We start from the raw sequence: 21,616 nt of genomic DNA, 5'->3' as shown, positions 1-21,616 counted from the left end.
GGGCAGCTATGGAAAATTCTTAGCAAAGATGTTTGAATAAAAAGGATTTTTTAAAGTGTGATGTTCAGGAAGAATCTGCAGGAATCAAAACACTACTCCCAAAGTCATTCCAGAGGCAAATTGTCCTGTCAGGTACCACAGCATTATGCTGGCACTTAGAGGCCAGTAAAGCAGAACTGAAAAGACTTATCTGCCATCTGAAATAGACTCCATATTCTTTAAAGACCTTGCACGATCTGAGTGATTAATACGTGACATTTATTTGGTTTGCTCACTCTTTCTTCTCACAGATACACTTCTCTCTTTTTATCTGACCCCCTTACATGAAACTTCCTTATCATTATACGTTTCACAAAGAATCTTCAACAAAAAGGCTGCATAAGCAACTAAGGAGTCCACAAATAATTATCTGTAAAGGGGTATCTGATCTGTACATCAAACTCATGTGGCAGCTGGGAGATGCATAAAACAGTACATATTTGCTTTCTACATACTATACTATTCAGTCTGACTTTCAGTAGGCTTTAAAGCTGCTTCTCTATTAGCTTACTTAAAAAAAAATGTTACCTTTCACATCCACAAGGATCAGCATCTGCAACCTGCTCAAGTCACTGAAAAGCTGGAACTTTACATCAAAACAATCTACACAGAGTGAGGATAAATAAACTGGAGACTGGGCAATTTCAAAGTAGGTCTGAAATGAGCAGTTTCTAGCAGCTTGTACAGCCAGTGTTATAATCACATAGATATTGACTAATTTCCTAAAAGTAATTAATGAGAAAACAAAACTGCAGTAATGGAAAAAAAAAAGTGAAATGCAATCTTCTTAAGGGCCCTGAAAGACTCTTTTTTTCTGTATTATGTGTTTGTCAGTGCTCTAAACTGGATTTTGCAATGCATATTTTCTCTTCTGATCTTTAAAATTTTAGCAAAGCATTTCATAGTTCTTTCATCCATGAATTATGCAATAACACATGACAGGAGCAATTCATTCATATCTCTTCTTCACCAGGAGACAGTGAAATGAAAAACCTCAGCTCCAGCTTGAGACTATTTTTTTTGTCCAGCACAAAATCTCTCAAAATGTTACCTCAGAGATTTACTCTGGAAAACGATAAGGACACTTGCACAAATAGTACAGGAGCAGAATGTCTGAACTGAGGAGAAAGAACAAACACACAGTAATGTGGCACCATCTTTTGATTCTAAGTTAGGAAATGACGAAGCCTTGAAGGAATTTCAGGGCTCATGTTCCAGCTACATCCGCCTTCTCCTTCTCCTTCTCCTTCTCCTTCTCCTTCTCCTTCTCCTTCTCCTTCTCCTTCTCCTTCTCCTTCTCCTCTTCTTTCCATTTGCTTTCCATCAGCCTCTTCCAGCTCTTAATTTTCTTTCAGACTTCAGTCAGCCCCAAAGCACTGCTGATCTCCTCCTCAGTGTTTCCTGTGCTGTAAGGCAGTAGTCTTGAGGCTTTCATAGAAGACAGAGGAAAAATCCCTGGTTTAGAAATGGAAAGCAGCAGCTGAAATATGAAATGGCATCTGTCTGTTGCAGACCTGAAACTTCCAACATGTATTTCAGGAGGAAGCCAATGAATCCTTAACCTTTCATCTTGAAAAACTGTTATTTGGACTCTTGCCTTATCCTGAAAGAAAAGGATGTAAGGTAATCTTCAGAGTTTTAAAGATGTGACTCTTACAAGTTTCAAACATCTCTTCATTTGCAATATAAGCTATAACATCTATAATGTTCCCATAAATTTTTTGTTTTCTTTACTGAAATGGAATCAGTCACCGAATGCTTGCTAGTTGTGATTTGGCAACAGGTCACCTTCTGTTGAAAGTCCTTATTACTTCCACTTCAAAATATGTTAGCTGGTCATACTGGTTGCTCATTCCTCTTCCTTGTGATGCCTATGGGATATGGCATTTTCACACAATACACAAATTTCACGGAATATGGGACTTGGCAATTTCATCTTATCACTTGCCCCTATCACTTCTGTCACAGAGAGCAGTGAGATATTTTGGATAATCAGCAGTTGTTTCCCTGATGTCGTGAAGATCTAAATCTTCTTTAAGTAATTTAAAGATTTTTCAGTAGCTATGTAGGTAAGGAAATATCAATGGATAAGAAACTAGAACCAAACTTGATACAAAATAAACTGAAGGAGATGCTTCATGTGAGTATAGTGAGTAAATGGAGAAGACATGAAGTTTTAAAGAGCAGGGGTAGCAGCAGAAAAATCTGTTGTCTGCATTTTAGAAGTTCACTGGCTGATTTAGAAGATTTGAAATTACAAATAATAATTTAAAAACATAATTTATTGGAATACATCCATTTTTAATTCTTTCCCCCACCCCAACTCCTCCCCAGACAGATACATATCAGGAGATAATATAAATGCATATAACTTGTTAGGAGGAAAAGATCTATTATGAAGGAGGGTGTAGATGAGGCACTAAAGACAAGATTTGTCCTGTTTTAATATCAATGCTTAACATCTTTGCCAATATTTCCTTCAATGAAAAATCAGACTGATTCCAGGAATATAAAATATGTCTGGATTAGTAGATGAAACAGAGCCAAGGCACAGGATTACAACCTGTCTACACTGCTTCATTCTTAGTATTTTTTTAGCATAGCTTTGGACTCTAATCATTAGCATCCTCCCAGCTAAGGCTTAGGCATCATTCATCATTTTTGAAGACTTTTTCTAATAGGCAGATTAGCTGTATCCACCCTGGTTTTGGGGAAAAAATCAGTTTGCACATGAAGACATGAGTCAGCTGCAATGCTGAGCCTCAAGGCAGTCACTAACCTCTTCCATGTAGCAGCACACATATCTCTGTCTATACATATATGCTTTATCTGTGGTAAAGTAGTCTTCTCAATAGTATTATCCAGCAAATTATCCATAAACTCTGGTGGCAGTTGTCAGTCTGGGAAAGGTCTGTCTCTTATTGTGGAGCTGTAATTCACTAAGAACTGAAGTACAAGCAAGAACTGCAGGAAAAGGCAGTACAGCATGAAGTCAGACTTCTTGACACATCCATGGACATGTGGAGAGCCAAAATGCAGTCTGAGCAGAGGGGAGAGAATGAAAGTGAATCCTCAACAGCCTCTGTGGGCAAGGCTGGTGAGATGCTGGTGTGACCATACTACCAGGTCACAGTTCAGTGGCAGAATGACAAGTATTAAAAAGAAAAAGACTGGGAAAGGCTGCTTTTACATCTGCAAAAGGGAAGCAGATTAAGTTGCTTGTTCCAGAAAACTGAGATCACTGGCATCTTCATGTGCCATTGGAGACATAAAAATTATCACCCCAAAGAAGGTAATTTGTGGTGCACTTCATACCTACCACCTTGCTGAGATGATTACTGAAGGAAACACTAGTCCTGCATAATTGTCTCTTAACAGGAGGGACAGGGAAAGTCCCTGAGCAATGACAGCCACTCTTGCAGAGAAAACATTCAGAACCATGGAAAAGAAAGATGGAGAGATAGATCAACAAAAATTCAGCTGCTGATTCAAAAATCATCCATACCACCATACCTTTAATTAGAGTGGGATAAATGAGGGACTGGCAATATGCAGTAAAACAGTTTTGAAGCCAGCAGGAAGACATGGGCTGTTAACACAGAAATAAAATTAAAAAAAATAAAACAAACAAACAAAAACAAAACAAGAAAATAAATTTTAAAAAAACATTAAAAAACAAACAAAAAAAACCAACCCAGACAAAAAACAAACAAAAAAACCAACCCAGACAAAAAACAAACAAACAAAACCTAACCAAGGCTACTCTGACTTGAAATATACAGTAGCTCATGCAAAGGTGATACCATTGCCAGGGAACATTATTAAAGCAAGCCAAAAGTTTGGCTGAAATATGATGACTGACTATGACCACCATGAAAGAAAAAGATAATAGTCACTCTGTGCACTCTAGCAGCCTAACAGAGAGGTACTGTAAAGATATCAACTCCTCCAGCACATGCTCTAGACAACTGAAGGCTCCCACAAGAGCTGCTGAGAATCCTGAAGCGCAGAAATCCCTCAGGCCTGGTGGAGCTGTTGAGGAAGAAACTGAGGAGAGCAGAAAGCCCAGACACCCTCACACGCATTGAAACTACTTGTCAGATGTGCATTCTCATTTTTGCAACCTTTAGCATTTTTGCAGTGGTAAAAATCCCTCAAGAATGTCTTAGATGTTTGGGAAACCTCCTATTAGGGAGCAGAGCCCTGCAAAGGAGTAACTATGTGGTAATCCTAAAGATACACAGCTTGACTTGTCTGGAACTAAAAGGGCCTCTCTTTTCAGTGTTGAAAATAGGTTCTGGCATGCCAATTCACCCAGCTCCTGACAATCTGTGCTATGCCTTTTGCCAGGTACCACTAAAGAAAAAAAACCTGTCTCCAGACATCATCCTACCCTCAAAGCTATTCCAGTGATAACAGAGAAAGACAGAACAGGACTTTCAGACATCAGGCCTGCAGCTGGCAACAGTTGTTGTCTAACATGACAGGAGAAGATAGTGCAGGATGCCTTTATCAAGCTTCTCAGACCCAGAAGCAGAATACTAATCTGAACGCAAAGGAGCTGGAGCTCAGGAGATCTTCACTATCAGAAATCTCTGTTGTCCTGGGAACTCCTAAACAGACCTCAAGAAATTGAAAGACCAAGCTCTTGAAGCCAATGCAAGAAATTACAAAGAGACAAGAACACCATTTGGCTGGGGTCCAGTGTGCAAGTAATACATACTGTCAAATGAAAGAACAAAGAAAAGACAATATAGGTGCTGAACCATCCTTGTAGCACTACTGTCCCTTTGAGCAGCAGGGGTTTCAGAAAGGTGACACCTCAACATGAAACAGAAGAGCACTGGAGCAAACCCAGCACGTCTCACCTTCTATTGCTCAGCAAAGTGATGAATTTATACTGAAACAGAGATACTAACTCCATGGAGTGACATCAGCTGTTCATTTTGGAGCAAAAAGATAAATGTCCCAGCGGTTAGCAGTGCAACTCTAGTGCACATTGCTGAGATGCCAAGAGCTGCATGGATGGAGAAAAGAATTCATGAGTTTGAATCCTTTGAACAAATAAATATGCAGTGGAGGAATAAACAAAGACACTGGTTCACTAATCTAAGATAGTGATAGACTGCCCAGGAAAGTTAGATTTTGTGGCAGTTATGCCACATACATTTCTGAATACTGTGTACTGAGTTCAGCAGCAGAGGGGGAGGTCTCTGCTGTCCCCAGCACACTGCCCACACACTTGTCCCTACTCCATGACTCCGTGCTGCCAGGCAGCAACCCCATCCTCCAGATCTGGCATGATGTCCAAACTGCATGTCAAAGGCTACTGCTGCTTCCTTCACCCAACACACCTCAAGGGAAAGGAAGAGGACAAGTTGTGCCCACCCAGCAACAAACAACTGCCTGTGCTTTCAAAGGAAGAAATCAGAAATGCAATGAAAGTGATTATGTAGGTGTGTAGGAAAAGTGGCCAAGAAGAGGAGGTGTCATATAGACAGTTAAACCTAGTCCAAGGGTAGGACATGGTTGGCAGTGACCAGTTCAACCTAATTTCAGAGAAAGCTTGGTGATGGGGTTTACATTTGTATTTTCTGGCAGGTAGTGTAGGACATTCTGTCAGTAAACACCAAAGTGGTGGGGAACCTTAAGGTAGAGTTGGCAAGACAGGGCATGCTTGAAAGTGAACTATGGGCTTCTGCCCAATGGAAAAAAACACTACAACCACAGTGCCAAGTAATTGCTATGAGAACAACAGAAGTGAAACCTAGGCAAAACATAGATGGCCAAATCCAAGTACTCCAGTTCACCAAATAGAATAAAGGGACAAGCATTAATTTAATATTTTTAATTAATTTTATAATGTAAAAAAATTATCAAACTAGTTTTTATTTCATTGGGAAAAAAACCCCAAAAAACAAAAAACAACATGAAAGTTGAAAAGCTATGAAAGCCAAAGTTCTATGAAGACAAAGCTGGCTGTGAATAAAGGTCGTAGTATAGAGGATCATAGAATCACAGAACAGTTTGGGATGGAAAGGACCTCTAAAGGTCACCTAGTCCAACCCTTCTGCAGAGAACAGGGACATTTTCAGCTAGGTCAGGCTGCTCAGAGCCCCATCCAACCTGACCTTGAATGCTTACAGGGCTGGGACATCTACCACTTCTCTGTAACTTTGCTCTCTACAACTACCTGAAAGGAGGTTGTAGCAAGGTGGGTGTCTCTTTTCTCAAGTAACAAGCAATAGAACAAGTGGAAATGGCTTCAAGTTGTGCCAGGAGAGGTTTAGATTGGATCTTAGGAAAAAAATCTTCACTGAAAGGGTTGTCAGGTGCTGGACCAGGCTGCTCAAGTCACCATCCCTGCCCTGTAGGTATTTAAAAGATGTGTAAATGTAGTGCCTAGGGGCATGGTTTGTTGGTGAATTTGGAAATGTGTTAGGTTAATGGTTGGACTTGATGGTTAATGATGGACTTGATCTTAAAGGTCTTTTCCAATCAAAACAATTCTATGATTCTCTCTGGGTAATCTGTTAATGATAGTTTAATAATACAAATTAAACTTTTTATAATCCTTCAAAGGAATACAAAGAACTATATTCCTTATAATCTTTTACTGTCAGAAAGCTCTGTTAATTTACAGAGTAAATGATATAGCAGCTTGAGCATCATTTGAAGACAAGGCTATAGGCTATTGGGGAGAACAGTTCCACAAGACTTACTTAAAAATACACTTTAAAATTAACATCTTGAAAATTTGTCTTAATCTCTTCATGCTTCAGTTACTAATTTGTAAAGTAGAAATTATGACCCTTTCTTTCCCACAAACATTTGTCACGTGATTTCCTTGTCAGCTTTTGAAATACAGCCACAAGTATACATTACAGTACAAACATAAGTATATGTGTGCAAATGTAATAGTATAGAATAAATACATTGTAAATATATATATTTACAAAAAGAAGAAACAAGAAGCAAGAAACAACAACGATGAAAAGGCCCCAGAGCCATAAACCTCAGCCATATTACAAAATTCGGGAGGTGATTTAGCCATTCTGTAGCATCTTATTACTTCTCTTCCCCCAAGTCCCACCGCCACCAAGGCGGTGGCAGCTGCCCGGAGGTCTCCAGAACCCCAGTTCCCGAACTGGCCACACGATGGGGCGACTGGCCCAGGGCTGGCTCCGGAGAGCCCGTGGCTCAGGCTGTGGCTTTGCCCAGCAGATGGCTCCTTCCAACCACAGAAGGCTTGTGCCAGCCTTCCCTTCCCTTCCTTCCCCCAGTCCTGGGGTCAGCATTTTCCAATCTTTTGTTCCTTTGATGAATATGACACTGGTATTATTCGGATCATGGAAAAGTAATAACATTGCAGAAAGCATCACTTTCCAGAGCTTTTTCGTTATTTCAAATATTCATGAAACAGAAACGGGTTGCAACTCTGGGTTGTTAACATGTTTCTGTTTCATGAATACTTGTCACAGAATCACACACACATAAAAGGAGTTCTATTTATTGGACTAGAATCACATCTCACTTCTGCTTGAATAAATGTGAAATAGCTCAGCTCTAGACAATGGATATACTACAGATGGGAATGACAGGGAAATTTGGTCCATTCTTTAAATATCTTAATGTGGAAACAATGCAGGAATATTGAACTATGACCAGGTTCCTCAATTCTGGGATAAATTGACTTTAAACTGAACTCTCTGAAGTCAGTGAAGTTACACAGGTGTGAAGAAGATAGCACACAGAAGCCAGATTTGTCTGAACTACTTTATACAAAAGCAAACATTTTGGATCTTATTAATAAATGCAAGTTTGTTTGCAGTGAATAGTGTGTGTATATATATATATATATATATATATATAAATTAGAGATAGACCTAGACCTCTGAGAGAACCACTTTAAAGCTCCTTGACTTACTGGAACATTCAGACTGAATCAAATTTTTGTTGTTCAATCATCATCTCTTTAATAGGCTTAAACTGGAATTGCAAACCTGAATTAACTGAAACATGGAGGAACACTTAGTTCTATAACATGTCATGAAAGCAAAACTGTTTCATAATCTTTCTGAATGTCAGAAGTTTAGATCCTGTTACAGAACTCTAATAACCTTGACTTAAAGTCACTGATTTTAGAAAATATGTATTCATGGGTGCAAAACCTTCAAAATGTGGAGATTTTTACCTGAACTGAAGAAACTTTCCAAGGTGCACAGATTTATTCTGACTCATTGCACTTTAAGCCTGCAAATCTGAAAACTGACATGATTTCATAACCATCCTTCTTTAAATCTGCTTCCATTTCTCCCAATAGTTCAGGTCAAGTATTTAGAAGGATGAGCAAGCATGAAAGAAAAGGCATCCAAAAAATGTGTTTCAAAAGATTTCTGAAGGTATATATTTTGGGGCAATGGGAAGGAGCAGCATTTTTTAATTGTTCCCCTCTACTGTGTTAATTTCTGCTTATTTCTCTCTGACATCCAACATAATCACCTTCTAGCTCCACTAAACTTTTCCTGCTTACAAAAGTTACACCACTTCTTTCCCAGGATATACCAGGGACGTGTAAGGGAGGAAACATGCAAGTGCAGATTAGCAGTGAAGCTGAGCTTGTATGCTCTACATTCAACTGGCTATTGAAAACTGATCAGATTTTTCCCCCTCATATTAATTATTTCCACACTTTCCTTTGAAATGTAGGAGGTTTATGAATTGCCAGAGCTACTCTGTGAGTTACTTGAGATTTCACCCCTTCCAGGATGAAGTCGTCACCTGCATCACTAAACTCCCAGAGCTATTTTTGGAATGTTCCACCAGGCTCAGTGCCGCCTGGGGGCTCCTCTGAACATCGTTGTGCTGCCTTCTGTGGGCTCCATGGCAGGTCCAGGCAAAATGTGCTTAACAGAGATACCTGAGAAATACATTGTGCTTTGGGAACAGTGATCCAGCATGATATATTTAATATCCTAAAAGTATTTTTCATTATTCTGCTGAGGTTTATCCAGATATTTAACAATATCTGATCTGTGATCTTGTTAGCAATTGATCCTTTGTAAAGACATAAACGCTGCCAAGAGAAAAACTAAGCTGGTAATGCCTTAGCTTTGGGTCTTCTTCTCTTTTTGATAACAAGAATAGTTCTGGCACCCTGCCATTTCCAGAAAGCTGAGTAACAGAAGTTGCTGCCCTTCTCAGAAAGCCTGACAAAGAAAAGGATTTGATGGAGATGTCAGAAATGAGGAGACTACAGTGAGGCTCACGGGTTGCTATTTTGGCATATGAAGAGGTGACCTGATGTAAAAAAAAAAATTAAAGATAAAAATTCTGCCTCCTGGTTCAAACATTCACTTTAATCATTTAGGTGGTGAAAAGGACATGCCAAGTTTTCAGGCAACAGAATTGCTCGAATCATTTCCTACTTGCTTTGCAGAGTGGCAATTAGCAGCCCAGTGGCATTAACAAGGCAGCTTTACACAAGCTCTCAAAGTGAAAACAGAAAGAATCCCTAAAAGGCCAGCTACTTGTAAAATGTGATAGGGAAGCTCTAGGCCTGATTTTTTCAGAGGTGGGCACAAGGCTTTAGCCACAGGCAGTGTGACCCTCAGAGTCATCCCCACAGCCACCTTCTGCAATCCCCCCACCTTCCCCGAGGAGGGGACACCTCCCACCTTCTGCACTCGACCTTTGTGTTGCCTCTCTTGAAGGGGGATGGATGCTGCACGTCTCCGGGTGCCCTCTCATCCACATTTCCAGTAAACACTCAGAACACCTGTTTACTCTGACTCACCCACTACTCCTCACGCAGACTCTCCCTTTTTTTGACAGCAGACCTCACTCAGGTAGTATGTGCTGCTAATATTCTTTCAGGACCGTGTAATAACATGCCTTCCTTCCAATTCCTAACATCCTTCAATCAGCTCAGCCAGTGGGCTAACTGCTTACGCGCCTGTGATTTATATAAGTGCAATTAATTTAAACTGCATCACTCCAGTGTTATGCTGGTGAAAATGCCCCGAGAGGGAGTACCTCACTGGTGAATCAGACCCTTTACTTTTAACAAACATACAAAAGAACAGAACCCGAGCCAGTGAAAATCTGCATGGCTCCATTCATTTCAACACACAAACTTAAACCGGCTCAAGGTCTGAATCACAGCTCATGTAACAGACTATTTAGATACAGACTAATGCCTCACATCCTGAAATGCAATGATTTCCCAGAGTTGGCAGTGCAGTGGCACTTAGATGGAAAAGAGCCGAGAGGGGAGTAGGACCACAAATGCAATCTTTTAAAAATGCTTTGTGGATTTCTTCATTTCTGTGGAGTTGAGAAAAGCAACAGCTTGCACTGCTCTCCCTTCTGGGAAGAGCTGCATCTGTTCTTCCACCCCAGCTGTTAAGCAGGTACCTGGGAAGTCCCTTTCCTTGCAACTTTCCCTTTCCACCCATAGCTTGGGTGTGTTCCCTACAGCTTGGAAATCCGTGTGACACCTTGCACCCACAGACACCAGAGTGAGATGCTGAACAGCTGAATCTTTTTAACCAGCTCCTTAAAATGGCTAACTTTCTCTGCACTTGTTTTGGCATCCAAGAGATTAAGAAGTCATGCACCTCGACAAAGCACTTTGCTCTTACATGTCTTAACAGAACCAGAGGGATTTTTTTTTTTTTTCATGTCTCCTCCAACACCTGCTGCAAAAAAAAAAAAAAAGGACTGGGGTGGTCTCTGTAAAACACCCCTCTGCACCTCCTCCTGACAGGACAGAGCCCTCGCGGCACACTGGCACAGCACACTGGTATGTGCCCAGGCAGGTGTAGTTAATAGACAAAGAGGGGGGAGTCAGAGGGGGGGGGTGGGAAGGGCAGACCAAGAGTCAGTCAAGGTGTAATTTGGGTTTGAAACTTAGCAGCGTTCGCCTGGCCGTATTTTCAAAATGCAAATACTTTGAAATTAAATAAAGAAATAAATCTGTGACTAAACATCCCCCCTAAACGAATCTAGATAACCAAAGAATTCTGTAGCACATTTATGAGGCTTTCATCCTAAATGAAATGCTTAATACAGATTATACCTTCATAGGAAATCAAGAGGTCCTAAATATACTAATGGAGAAGGACATTTGAGAGACATTTAAATCACGCAGTCTATAATTTTGGAGGTTTTGCTTATCTGTGCATCTTTTAACTGCTTTGGATAATTAGGAAAATTTCCTTGGCAGTGCCCTAAGAGGATAGGCAAAAGAGTGACATAACTACTCCCAAGGAAGGAAAGGTCGAGGTTTTGCATTCTATAGATTTTTAAAATAAAAAGGAAAGTATTTTCCATATGAACAGTCTGAAGCAGTATGCATATTACAGAAAACCTATCACCCTGCTCTGAAATGTAATCTTTTCCAGGACTTCTACCTCTCCTTGAACTCACTCGCAGTATCTCTCTGGCCCTTCTGCCTGGAAGGGTGCAGGTTAGGGAGGCAGGCTGCTTGTCTCCAGCCTTTCCTCAACACAGCTATTCCAAGACAGTTCCCAAACGGAGCAGGCACACAATCAGTTCAAAGCCTTTCATTAGGTCTCCCAGCTAACTTGTTATCTTGTAATGTCCCCCCCTCCTGCCCTTAATGAACAGTTTGTTCCGTTGTAATTCTTATATCAAACATCTGGAAACCAGATTGTTTTAAAAAAAGGAGAAAAAAAAAAAACCAAAAAAAACCGAGGGGGTGTGGGGGTGGGGGTGGAGGTGGAGGGAGGATAAGAAGGACGTTTCAGTGCCTATGACTTTTCCAGGTCTCGGTCAGAAAGAAAAAAGAGGATTTAACTGACAAGTAAACTAAGTTCTGCTGTGTGCTTTTCTTTTTTTTTCTTTCTTTCTTTAAAAACAAACAAACAAGCAAAAAACCAAGAGAAAACACTTTGACCAACACAGTTTTAGACCGAGATCCTGCCCGGCACCGTACCCCTACTCTACAGACCAGGGTAACGCGCTCTGACACCATCTCGCTCCTCCGTCCGCAGCTGTCTCCAGCGGGAGGAGCTGAAACCTGAACCAAACCCTCCGAGCAGGGATTGGATCCCTCCTGCCAGCAGCCGGAGAGCCCTCCCAGAAAAACAGCCTGTTTGGAAAAAAGTGCTTGAGAACATCCCGAAGTGATTGGAGGAGCGGAAAAACCCTTCCCTCCCCCCTTGCACCTGACTAGTGGGTATTTACAGCACTTTTCAAGGCGCCGCTGCACTGCCACTACACAGCCCCGGCGGATGGACGGCGTGGGGAAGGCGATAGGATAAGGACCGATGCTCTCCCAGTGATACAGCCTGTGCCCGTGTGTCCTGCACAGCGGCCAGGGGACTGCCACACCCGCCCGCGAGGAGAACCTGGAAGAAGGAGAAAGCCTTGCATCCAAAATGCCACGCTCCTTCCTGGTCAAGAAACATTTCAATTCGTCCAAGAAGCCGAATTACAGCGAGCTGGACACTCATACAGGTAACAAAAAACAACGAAATTTAAAGCCACCGCCGCCTTGCTTCTGAGGTTGCAGAGGGAGAGTCAGGAGGAGGGGTGGGGTAGCTTTTTTCAGGCTTGGGGGAAATGGGTTAGTTCATTGCTAGCTCTTTTTTTTTTTTTTTTTTTTTTTTTTTTTTTGGTTACAAGGAGGGAGTTTTGAGAAATATGTCAGTGTTGCCCAGAGTGAGTCATAAAAAGTTTGCTCATCCACTTGAACTCTGTTACTCAGGATTTGGCGTTTTCCTGTTCTGTGTCTGCTGGTGGTAGAATTGAAACTTCCATAGAAATCCTTCAGGAAGTTTCACTGCTTCGTTGTATCAGGCTGCATGGTCTAGAAACAGCATGCTGCCTTGAAGAGACTCTCTAAGTGCAAATTGGCTGTTCCAGGGCACTGTCTCTACTCATCAGAATATATGTATGAAATAGTATTTCCTTAATCTGCCTTATATTTAGATGATTGCACCGAGCCTTTAATTTATGCACCTTTTAATCCCCAAAATGTTAATTTTGCTGCTTTTCGAAATACTTTTTAGTTCTCTTACCCTAAAATTTTCTTCTTTCTCCAGTGATTATATCCCCCTACCTGTATGAAAGCTATCCAGTCCCTATAATACCACAGCCAGAGATCCTGAGCTCAGTAGCTTACAATCCCATTACTGTGTGGACTACAACCGGGCTGCTACCGTCTCCATTACCCAACGACCTCTCTCCGCTTTCTGGATACCCCTCATCTTTGGGAAGAGTCAGCCCACCTCCACCTTCTGACACCTCCTCCAAAGATCACAGCGGTTCAGAAAGTCCCATTAGCGATGAAGAAGAGAGAATCCAGTCCAAGCTTTCAGACCCCCATGCAATTGAAGCTGAAAAGTTTCAGTGCAGTTTATGCAACAAGACCTATTCAACTTTCTCTGGGTTGGCCAAACATAAGCAGCTGCACTGTGATGCCCAGTCTAGGAAATCATTCAGCTGCAAGTACTGTGACAAGGAGTATGTCAGCCTGGGAGCACTGAAGATGCACATCAGGACCCACACACTGCCTTGTGTCTGTAAGATCTGTGGCAAGGCTTTCTCTAGACCTTGGCTACTTCAAGGACACATTAGAACTCACACTGGTAAGAACAACCATTGCAATTGCACTTTCTTGTTGCTATAACATCAGGATGTCCTTTTGCTCTTTATCTTCACAGATGGTAAAAAACCCAGCAGTGTTTCCTTACTAACCTTGAAATGCATATGCAGAATCCCAAATGTATCATTAAAGTCTAAATTCTTCCTCCTTGGAGTGGGGGGGGGCTGGGGAAGGGGGTGTGTAGCATGGTCTCATAACTGGGGATCAGATACTAGACTAAATCAGCACTGATAATTTCAGAATGGTTTAGCCCATTTCCCCTAGCTGAACATTTCGCAGTAAGGATTTTATGTTAACTTTCAGTGTGTGGAAATTGCTAACTTTGAGAAAGCTCCATCTGTGAAATAAAGCACATGACAGAAATACATGAGGAGCTTCTTTCTGCTTCCTTGAGCAGTTAGCAGGGTTTGCATGTGCTATCTCAAGTCCTTAAGAATTCGAAATACATCATCACTGAAGCAGTTGTTTGGTCTTTGTTGGAGTTTTGTTTTGTTTTTTTTTCTTTCCGTTGAGACAAAAACTTGATTTTGAGTACACTGGGTACACTGTAATATCTGTACTGCTGTTTGCTGCTTTTCAGTCAAAGCCCTTGTCCCCAGTAATTCCCACTTCACTCAGCAGAAAAAGTTCTATGGAAATATTTGAGCATGTTGGGAGGAGCCCAGCCTCAAGTACTGCCTGCACCTGCAGATGCAGAAGGTGTCAGCAGCTTGTCTTCAGCAACTGCACTTAGCAGCATATTCTGGAAAGACTGAGTTCCTCAAGTACAATCAGCAGTGCTGAAAGCTGTTGCATCTGTAGCCTGATTATTACACATTCTTTATTAAAATCAACCCTTTCTGTTTGTTTCTTTCTTTCTTAGGATAAAAGTGGGGTTTGCCTGTCCTGAAGATGAACTTCTTTTTTTAAGCTTTATCCTATTTTTCCTTGATGTTTCCTTTTTTTTTAGGAGAGAAGCCATTTTCCTGTCCTCACTGCAACAGGGCTTTTGCAGACAGATCCAATCTGAGAGCTCATCTGCAAACCCATTCGGATGTGAAGAAATACCAGTGCAAAAATTGCTCCAAAACTTTCTCCAGAATGTCTCTTCTGCACAAACATGAGGAATCTGGCTGCTGTGTAGCACACTGAGTCATGCAGTCAATGTTTACCTGGACTCGATGCATTTCTCCACTTCTGTTCCAGATGATAAGTGGAAATCCAAAGGCGTTTTCTTGTCTACTTTTCAGCCAAACAAAAAAAAAAAACAAAAAAAAAAACAAAAAAAAAAACCCAAACCAAAACCCAAAAAACACTGCCAAACAAGTGAATAAACAAAGTAGTGGAAGAACTTAGAATGTTGGTAGAAATGAGCTTTAAGTAGTTTCTGTTCAGTCACACATTCATGTTCCTAGGTGTGAATTCTGACATGTGGGGAAATACACCATGCATGACATTTCAAGTAGATCTAAAGGAAGAAGCATTATCAGATTTATTTTCAAATGAAGCCAAATGTATGTCGTCTTTTTTGCTTAGAAAAGGCTGCAATGTTACTAATACATTCCTGCCAAGACATTTCAACCAAAGAAACAGTATTTTAAGTGGAACTTTTATTGAAAATACTACCCAAGTGAATTTTGCTAGACACCATTTATCTCAGGTGCCTTAAAAAGTATTCCAAGTTTACCTTAGTAAATCTTTAATATTATTCATTGCTCTGTTTTTTATTTTATTTTATTAGAAGCCAAGGCCTTCATTAATGATCCAAAATGCTTTAAAACTGCATAAGTAAGAGAGGATAAAAAAACCATGCAAGCGAATGTACGAAAAATTAAAAGCCACAAATAAACCGCATGTGCCTTTTTGAAAAAGGAAAAAAAAAGTCTCTAGCTTCAGACATTCCTGGTGCATGCTTGACCATCTTTTAATATGGAATAGTTCCTCTAGACTTTAATCTTTCTTTAAAAAACGGGAATAAGTGCAAGAGAGGGGGTTCATGGGAGTTTAACAATTATTTTTTTTTTTAATGCACAAAGGAAATGCAATATTTTCAGCATTACCCCTCCAAGTGCCTTTTTTTATTAATGATTTTGTAAAGTATGTGGACATAATGTAAATATTTTTATTTTTATATGATTGAATGTGTTATGAATGAAAGTGAACTGTTGCCTATAGCAGCATCTATAGATAACTTGAAGAAAGTGTGAAGTGAAATTTATGTTGTTTTCTAGCCACTTTTTTTACAATAAACATTTTTAAGTAAGATTTCTGTTGTCTGTTCTAGTTAACAAAAACAGCTGTGTCTGGTTTATCAAGGCTTTGGCACATAGAAAAATGCAAGTGTTTCCACATGAAAAAACGAAGATAAAAGTGACTTTCAGATGCATATGCTTAGTTTGATGCATATACTTAGAACTTTCTAATGTTCACAAGTAATGAACATTAGAAAGGAATGCACCCATTGCATTTAAAACCATACAGAGCATTTTTCTAGAATCCCTGCTTTAAAACACTGTTGCTTTTTTGCTGCTTACAACAGTATGACAACATTGTGAAATACGTTTTATCAAAAAAAATTAAAATAAACTTCTTTCTTGTGTTTTAACAGTTGAAAGGATGCTATTAGAGTAGCATAGTATAGTACTTTTCCTAACACTCACTAGGAAATCTGGGCATGATCCAAAGTTCATTAAAGTCAGTAGAGCCTTGCAGGAGTTCAGTAACATTTGCATGATGCTCTTTCCAAGTAGTAGTCAAGTCACAGTACGATTTGTTTTACATGGCCATTTCAGAAAGATTAAAGATATTTTTCTTAAAATATCTTGCTTATCCGACATGTCGAATGAATCTGTTAAGACTGTATATCAGCTGATGCATCACAGGAAAGAATTATTCAGTAATAAAAGGTAGAAATATTTTTCTTCAGGTTATTTGACTAAGAACTCCAAGCTCTGAATTATATAAAAGCATTACAACATCAGCGAATCATGTCTGGTCATTACTGATTAGAAGGAGACAACACTATTTTCAACTTTAACACAAAGTACAAAGCTAGAAAGCAGATAAGCAGTAGCTGACATCCAGTCTAAAGACTGCTATGTCTACCTCAGGGTACCAGCAGGAGCCGGTATTACCAAAACAAAATTCTGACAGCTTTAAAAGAACATTACTGACAGATAAAAACATGGTGCAAATTTCTTGAAAAAGACTGCGTTTCAGCAAAATAATGCAACAGACCACGCATGCCTTGTGTCTGCTGCAGCTGAGTCCTGCAGAGGAGTGCTCCAGCAGGGCTGCAACTGCAGTCACTGTGGCAATAAGCACATGATGGGAGCTTTGCATCTTTTCTCCACGGGAAACACTGTACTGAAAAAAAAGACCAGCTCAAATGAAGCTTTTCATATTCTCTAAGGGTCTTCTGACAAGATCTCAAGGTTATAAGAATGATTCCCTAAGATCTGTTAGAACTTTTTTCTTTTTTTTTTTTTTATTTTCCCAGGAAATAGCTAGAGAGTTAAGAAAGATAGGCTTAGTGGGAATTTGTAAGGTAACATTTCAAAATGAACACATGAAGGCATCAAATACCCCTGAAAATTTTCACGTGGTTACTCTATTGATTTGCACTTCCATGTCATTGCTTTGAAGTTCTTAGGCTCCAGCAGCTCTTTGTGCAGCTTTCTTTTCCCAGAGCAAATTTACTGGAGTATGAGTAAAGCTCTGGCAATCAACAGCTACTTGTACTGTCAAAGTTCTAGGTTTGCTCTCCTGTGTCATGTCACAAAGGCTTTTCCATTGTTATAATTCACACTTAAAATTCTCGACGCCCATAGTAAATGAACTAGCATAAGAGCTTCACTTCTTGAATCAGTGGAAATGCTACTGTTGTCCTTGAGGGAAATCAGATGAAAACTTCATCAAAATACAGTATGCTAAACCAAACACAAGTGGAACTGGTCTGATTTGGAGATGACAATTAAGATATGCTACTTTGCATGCCTGTAACACCTGTACTCATAAAACACAAAGATGGGAAAGGCTAGAAGCTCTTCTGGCTCATCTCTTTAATTGAAGCAGAGTGAGTGCTCTATCATAGATCCCTTGCTCTCTGTCCAGTTGCAACATAAACTTCCCAGGCATCTGAATTTCTCTGCTTTTCCTGTGAGACTGCTTTCTATTTGCTGCCAGGACATTTCTCAAAAATATTTTCCATTAATAGTTTTACCTCATTACTCTAGAAATGCCCTTCTGTACCTGCACAAGCTATTTATAATGTAAATTAAATTCTGCTCTGAGCTGTCGGTGGATGACTCCTGCAACTTTCTCAAAACATGAGGGCAAAGCTCCTTCCATGGTGAATCTCTCTAACCATTGCTACATTTCTCAAAAGACGTCTCTGGTTCTCCAACCAAATAGTCATCTTTTGAAATCTTTCTTAAGAAAACATGCTCCCCACATTCTGAATATCTTTATTCCTCTTCTCTCAAATCAATCAATTTTTATTTTTAATTCTTGACACCATTGTTAAATGTAATGCTTTTAAGTAAACAGTTAAGTTACCAAAAGGCCAGCCTCTTCTCTAAAGGCACCTGCATGATAGCAACCTATAATCAATGTGATTCTTAACTGGTTTTTGACTCTTCACCAGTGAGTTGCTTTTATGTCCACCTTCTGAATGCACTTTCAGTGTGAAGGGCTGAGCTGGACCACAACAGCCCACGTACAGTTACAAACTGGGTGTACCAGTTTCTTAAGGCAATAACTGATTGACTTTGGTTTCCTCTTCTCTATTCCTTTGCTTCTGTTTGGGTATGCATTTCACCTCAGTGGCTGCAGAATTAAATAAAATGTACATGAAATGAAAACAAAACTAAGGTCACACTCATGCTGAAATCACTGCAATTACCCTTCCAACTAATGTGGAGTTCAGAAAAGCATCTTATGCATTCAGCAAAAGGGTTAACATAAGTGCATCAGATTAAGGCACCATGAAATCTGTCTTCTGTATTTTACTCTATTATTTGGATGATTATAGTTCCTGTTACTATTAAGCAAGCTCAGGGCTTATTAGTCTAAACTCCATAAAATCATATTAAAAAGAAGCACCCTAAAGATCCCATAATTTCAATTTAAAAAGGAAAGACAATGGGAAACGTGGTAATTTAATTCTGATGTCTTGTGCTACAGCTGAGTTCCTCCTCCACAAAAGCAAAGCAATATTTCATCTTAATATATATATATTTTTTACATTAATTTTTCAATGCTTAACATTACTTCTTTAGAAATCTGGTTGTTCACTAGCTGTTGCAGTTGGTTTGTTTTGTCTCTTTAAAAGTAGCTGTTCTAACACTTTAAATATATAAATTATAATTCTGGTTCAAAGAAATGTAAAGAGTGAAGTGATGGAAGCCTGCTTCAACCTAGGGTATTGGAACATCAAATTGTGGCTGCAAGAAATCAGAAGAGACCGAGGGCAAGTGAAATGCAGGAATTACAGAACAGTTAAGGTGGGAAGGGACCTCTGTAGATTGCCCAGACCAACCCCTCTGCACAAAGCAGGGCCAGGGGATTAGTTTACCCAAGACTGCATCCAATTGGGTTTCTAATATCTCCAGTGATGGACACTGCCACCTCTCTGGGTGATCTGTTCTGACATTCAATCATTTTTGTACTAAAGGAACTTCTTGCTTACATTTAAATGAGTTTTCCTGTATTTCAGATGGTGAATGCTGCCTCTTTTCCTGTCACTGAGCAACACTAAGAGTCTGGTTCAGACTTCTTTACTTCCTCTTGTCAAGTATTTGTACACATTGATAAGGTCTCCCTTGAGTTTTTCTTCTTGAGCTGTCTCAGTCCCTACCCTGTGAGAGGTGCTCCAATCTTGGCCCTTCACTGGGCTCAGTCCAGTACTGTCATGTCTTCTTGGAACTGGAGAGGTGAGAACTTGTCCCAGCACTGCAGAGACATTTTGCTACTTCTGAGCAGAGGGGGAAATACTACTCAGTTTCTGGTAGGATGCTAATAGAATGTATTGAGATTGTGGAACCTAAATGAACTATAGAGTGCAAATAAAAAATATGCTTGCATGCTCTATCCCTTCTCCAAAATTTAAATTCATTCCATATCTCCACAAAGTCATCAGGAACTCTGAAGGGTGTGGAGGACAGGACTGTGCTTTTCTGGGAGAGAGAGAGTTGCCCTGTCCTGTAGCAGAAGGAAGCATTAGGGTGCCTCAGGTGAGTACATGCCAACAGTTTCTTAACAAGGTGCACACCTTGCTGCTGAGGCATATTCTTATTGAAACACTGTATGAAACGTGATTTAGCAAAGTGCTTGAGGTCATGCTGCAGCCCAATCACATCCTTACAGTGCTGTCTCTTCTGAGGGAAACATAAGCCATATGAGGCTAGAGTAGAAACCAAATAAAAATGCACTGTGGTCTTGTTTTTTTTTTTTTTGGCAGTTTGGTCAACTTGTTCCTTTCCACTTACCTGCCCGGTACTTCAAGAATGCCATCCAAATCAATCCTTCTTTTGTGTTTTTTTTTTTTCTTTTTATTCACCTACCATTGTGAGTGGGTGCTTCTTCATGGCCTTCTTTAATTTCCTCCAGGTTTCTAGAAGACAAAAGATATTGCAAAATGAAACACTTCATTTCTATTCCATATGTCTCCTTTCCTCCCTTTACCTATGCATTGAATATACTCTATCTCTTGTGTTCCTTTCTTACTCTATCTCTTGTGTTCCTTTCTTCTTCATGTGCACTACCAGAAGTTTGTCCACTGTGTATGCTAAGCAGCCAGAGGGTAGATGAAGAGCACAGCTTTGCACTCCTTGCCAAGATGACATAAATGGCCTTTTATATCTGTCATTCATACAAACATATTTTTACACCAGTTACTTAAAAGAAGACACAAAAACCAGCAGTCACATGAAGAGCAGCTCAAATTCACATGGTCTCTGTCATTTTTAGTGGCCTTTACCCTGTAAATTCGGCAGAGGAACAGAGATACAGGCAAACATTGACAAGGTCTCTTCACTCAGGTAAACAATCCACTGAACAGCCTGCATGTTCAACTATTTCACTGCAACCCTAATTTGAGGGTCCTCCTTCAGGAAAACCAACAGGGTTCCTTCTGTTTCTAGAGGCATCCCTCAATCAGAAAAAAAAAAAAAAAAAAAAAAAGAAAGAAAGAAGAGAACGTTTAAATGCAAGCACAAGGGTGCTTTCTAGAAGGAAAAAGTCAAAGGAAGGTGTTCTTCAAGTTGTTTGTCCATCCACTCAGCATGAGGAGGGCTGAGAACACTACGCATTGTGGATCAGAATACTTTCCTAGAAGTTTAGCTTTATATTACTTGTACAATAAAACAGAGCTTTTTGCCTAGTGGAAACCTACAGAAAGCCATTCTTCTCTTTGCTAAGCCTCTGCATTCTCCCTACTTCTCATGTTTAAGTCCCTTCCATTATAGTTATACATAGGAATCATCTCCTTCCCCGATGGGGCTGAAAGATATCAGACTCAGAAATCCTGGATCTTTTAATACTTGATAGATGTGGGCATCACCATGTCCTCTAACCAGCCTAAGATATGGGTCCAAGCAACAAATACATGTTACATTCTGGGCCACCTCCTGACAGTCACATGCTGGGCAGCAGCTCCCAACCATCACCTTTTCCTCTCTTCTTTAAAGGCATGACCTGGGAACGCAGGAGCTGAGTCTAACAAATCCCTCACAGAGAGTTGCCTACATCTCTCTCTGAGTTCTGTGGGTTCCCAGTAGAAGCACTGAAGACCAGAATAAGAAGTCACAGACATCTGTTAAGCCGCTAATAAGAAGCAGTTAAAGTCTAAAGTTGCACTGCAATTAGCTCAGATTTTGCACATGTCCCTAAACCAAAGTAAATGCCTTTGAGTGTAACCTGCCCTCTCATGTGGGCTGGCAGATCATCCACAGCTGACAATGAATA

At 40.2% G+C, this 21,616-nt stretch overlaps 1 protein-coding gene across 1 annotated transcript; it reads left to right on the top strand.

Annotated features, from left to right (window-relative positions):
- The first annotated feature begins 12,286 nt into the window (after positions 1-12,286).
- Positions 12,287-15,359, top strand: SNAI2 (snail family transcriptional repressor 2). The gene is made up of 3 exons (XM_071737516.1): positions 12,287-12,522; positions 13,110-13,655; positions 14,622-15,359. Exons 1-3 carry the CDS (start codon positions 12,444-12,446, stop codon positions 14,801-14,803), a joined length of 807 nt encoding a protein of 268 aa, XP_071593617.1. The 5' UTR covers positions 12,287-12,443; the 3' UTR covers positions 14,804-15,359.
- The last annotated feature ends 6,257 nt before the right edge of the window (positions 15,360-21,616 follow it).

Source organism: Heliangelus exortis, chromosome 2 (genome assembly GCF_036169615.1).
Source record: "Heliangelus exortis chromosome 2, bHelExo1.hap1, whole genome shotgun sequence".
Classification (NCBI taxonomy): domain Eukaryota; kingdom Metazoa; phylum Chordata; class Aves; order Apodiformes; family Trochilidae; genus Heliangelus; species Heliangelus exortis.
Note: the sequence above shows the minus strand (reverse complement) of the source record. Positions and strands in the feature narration are given on the sequence as shown.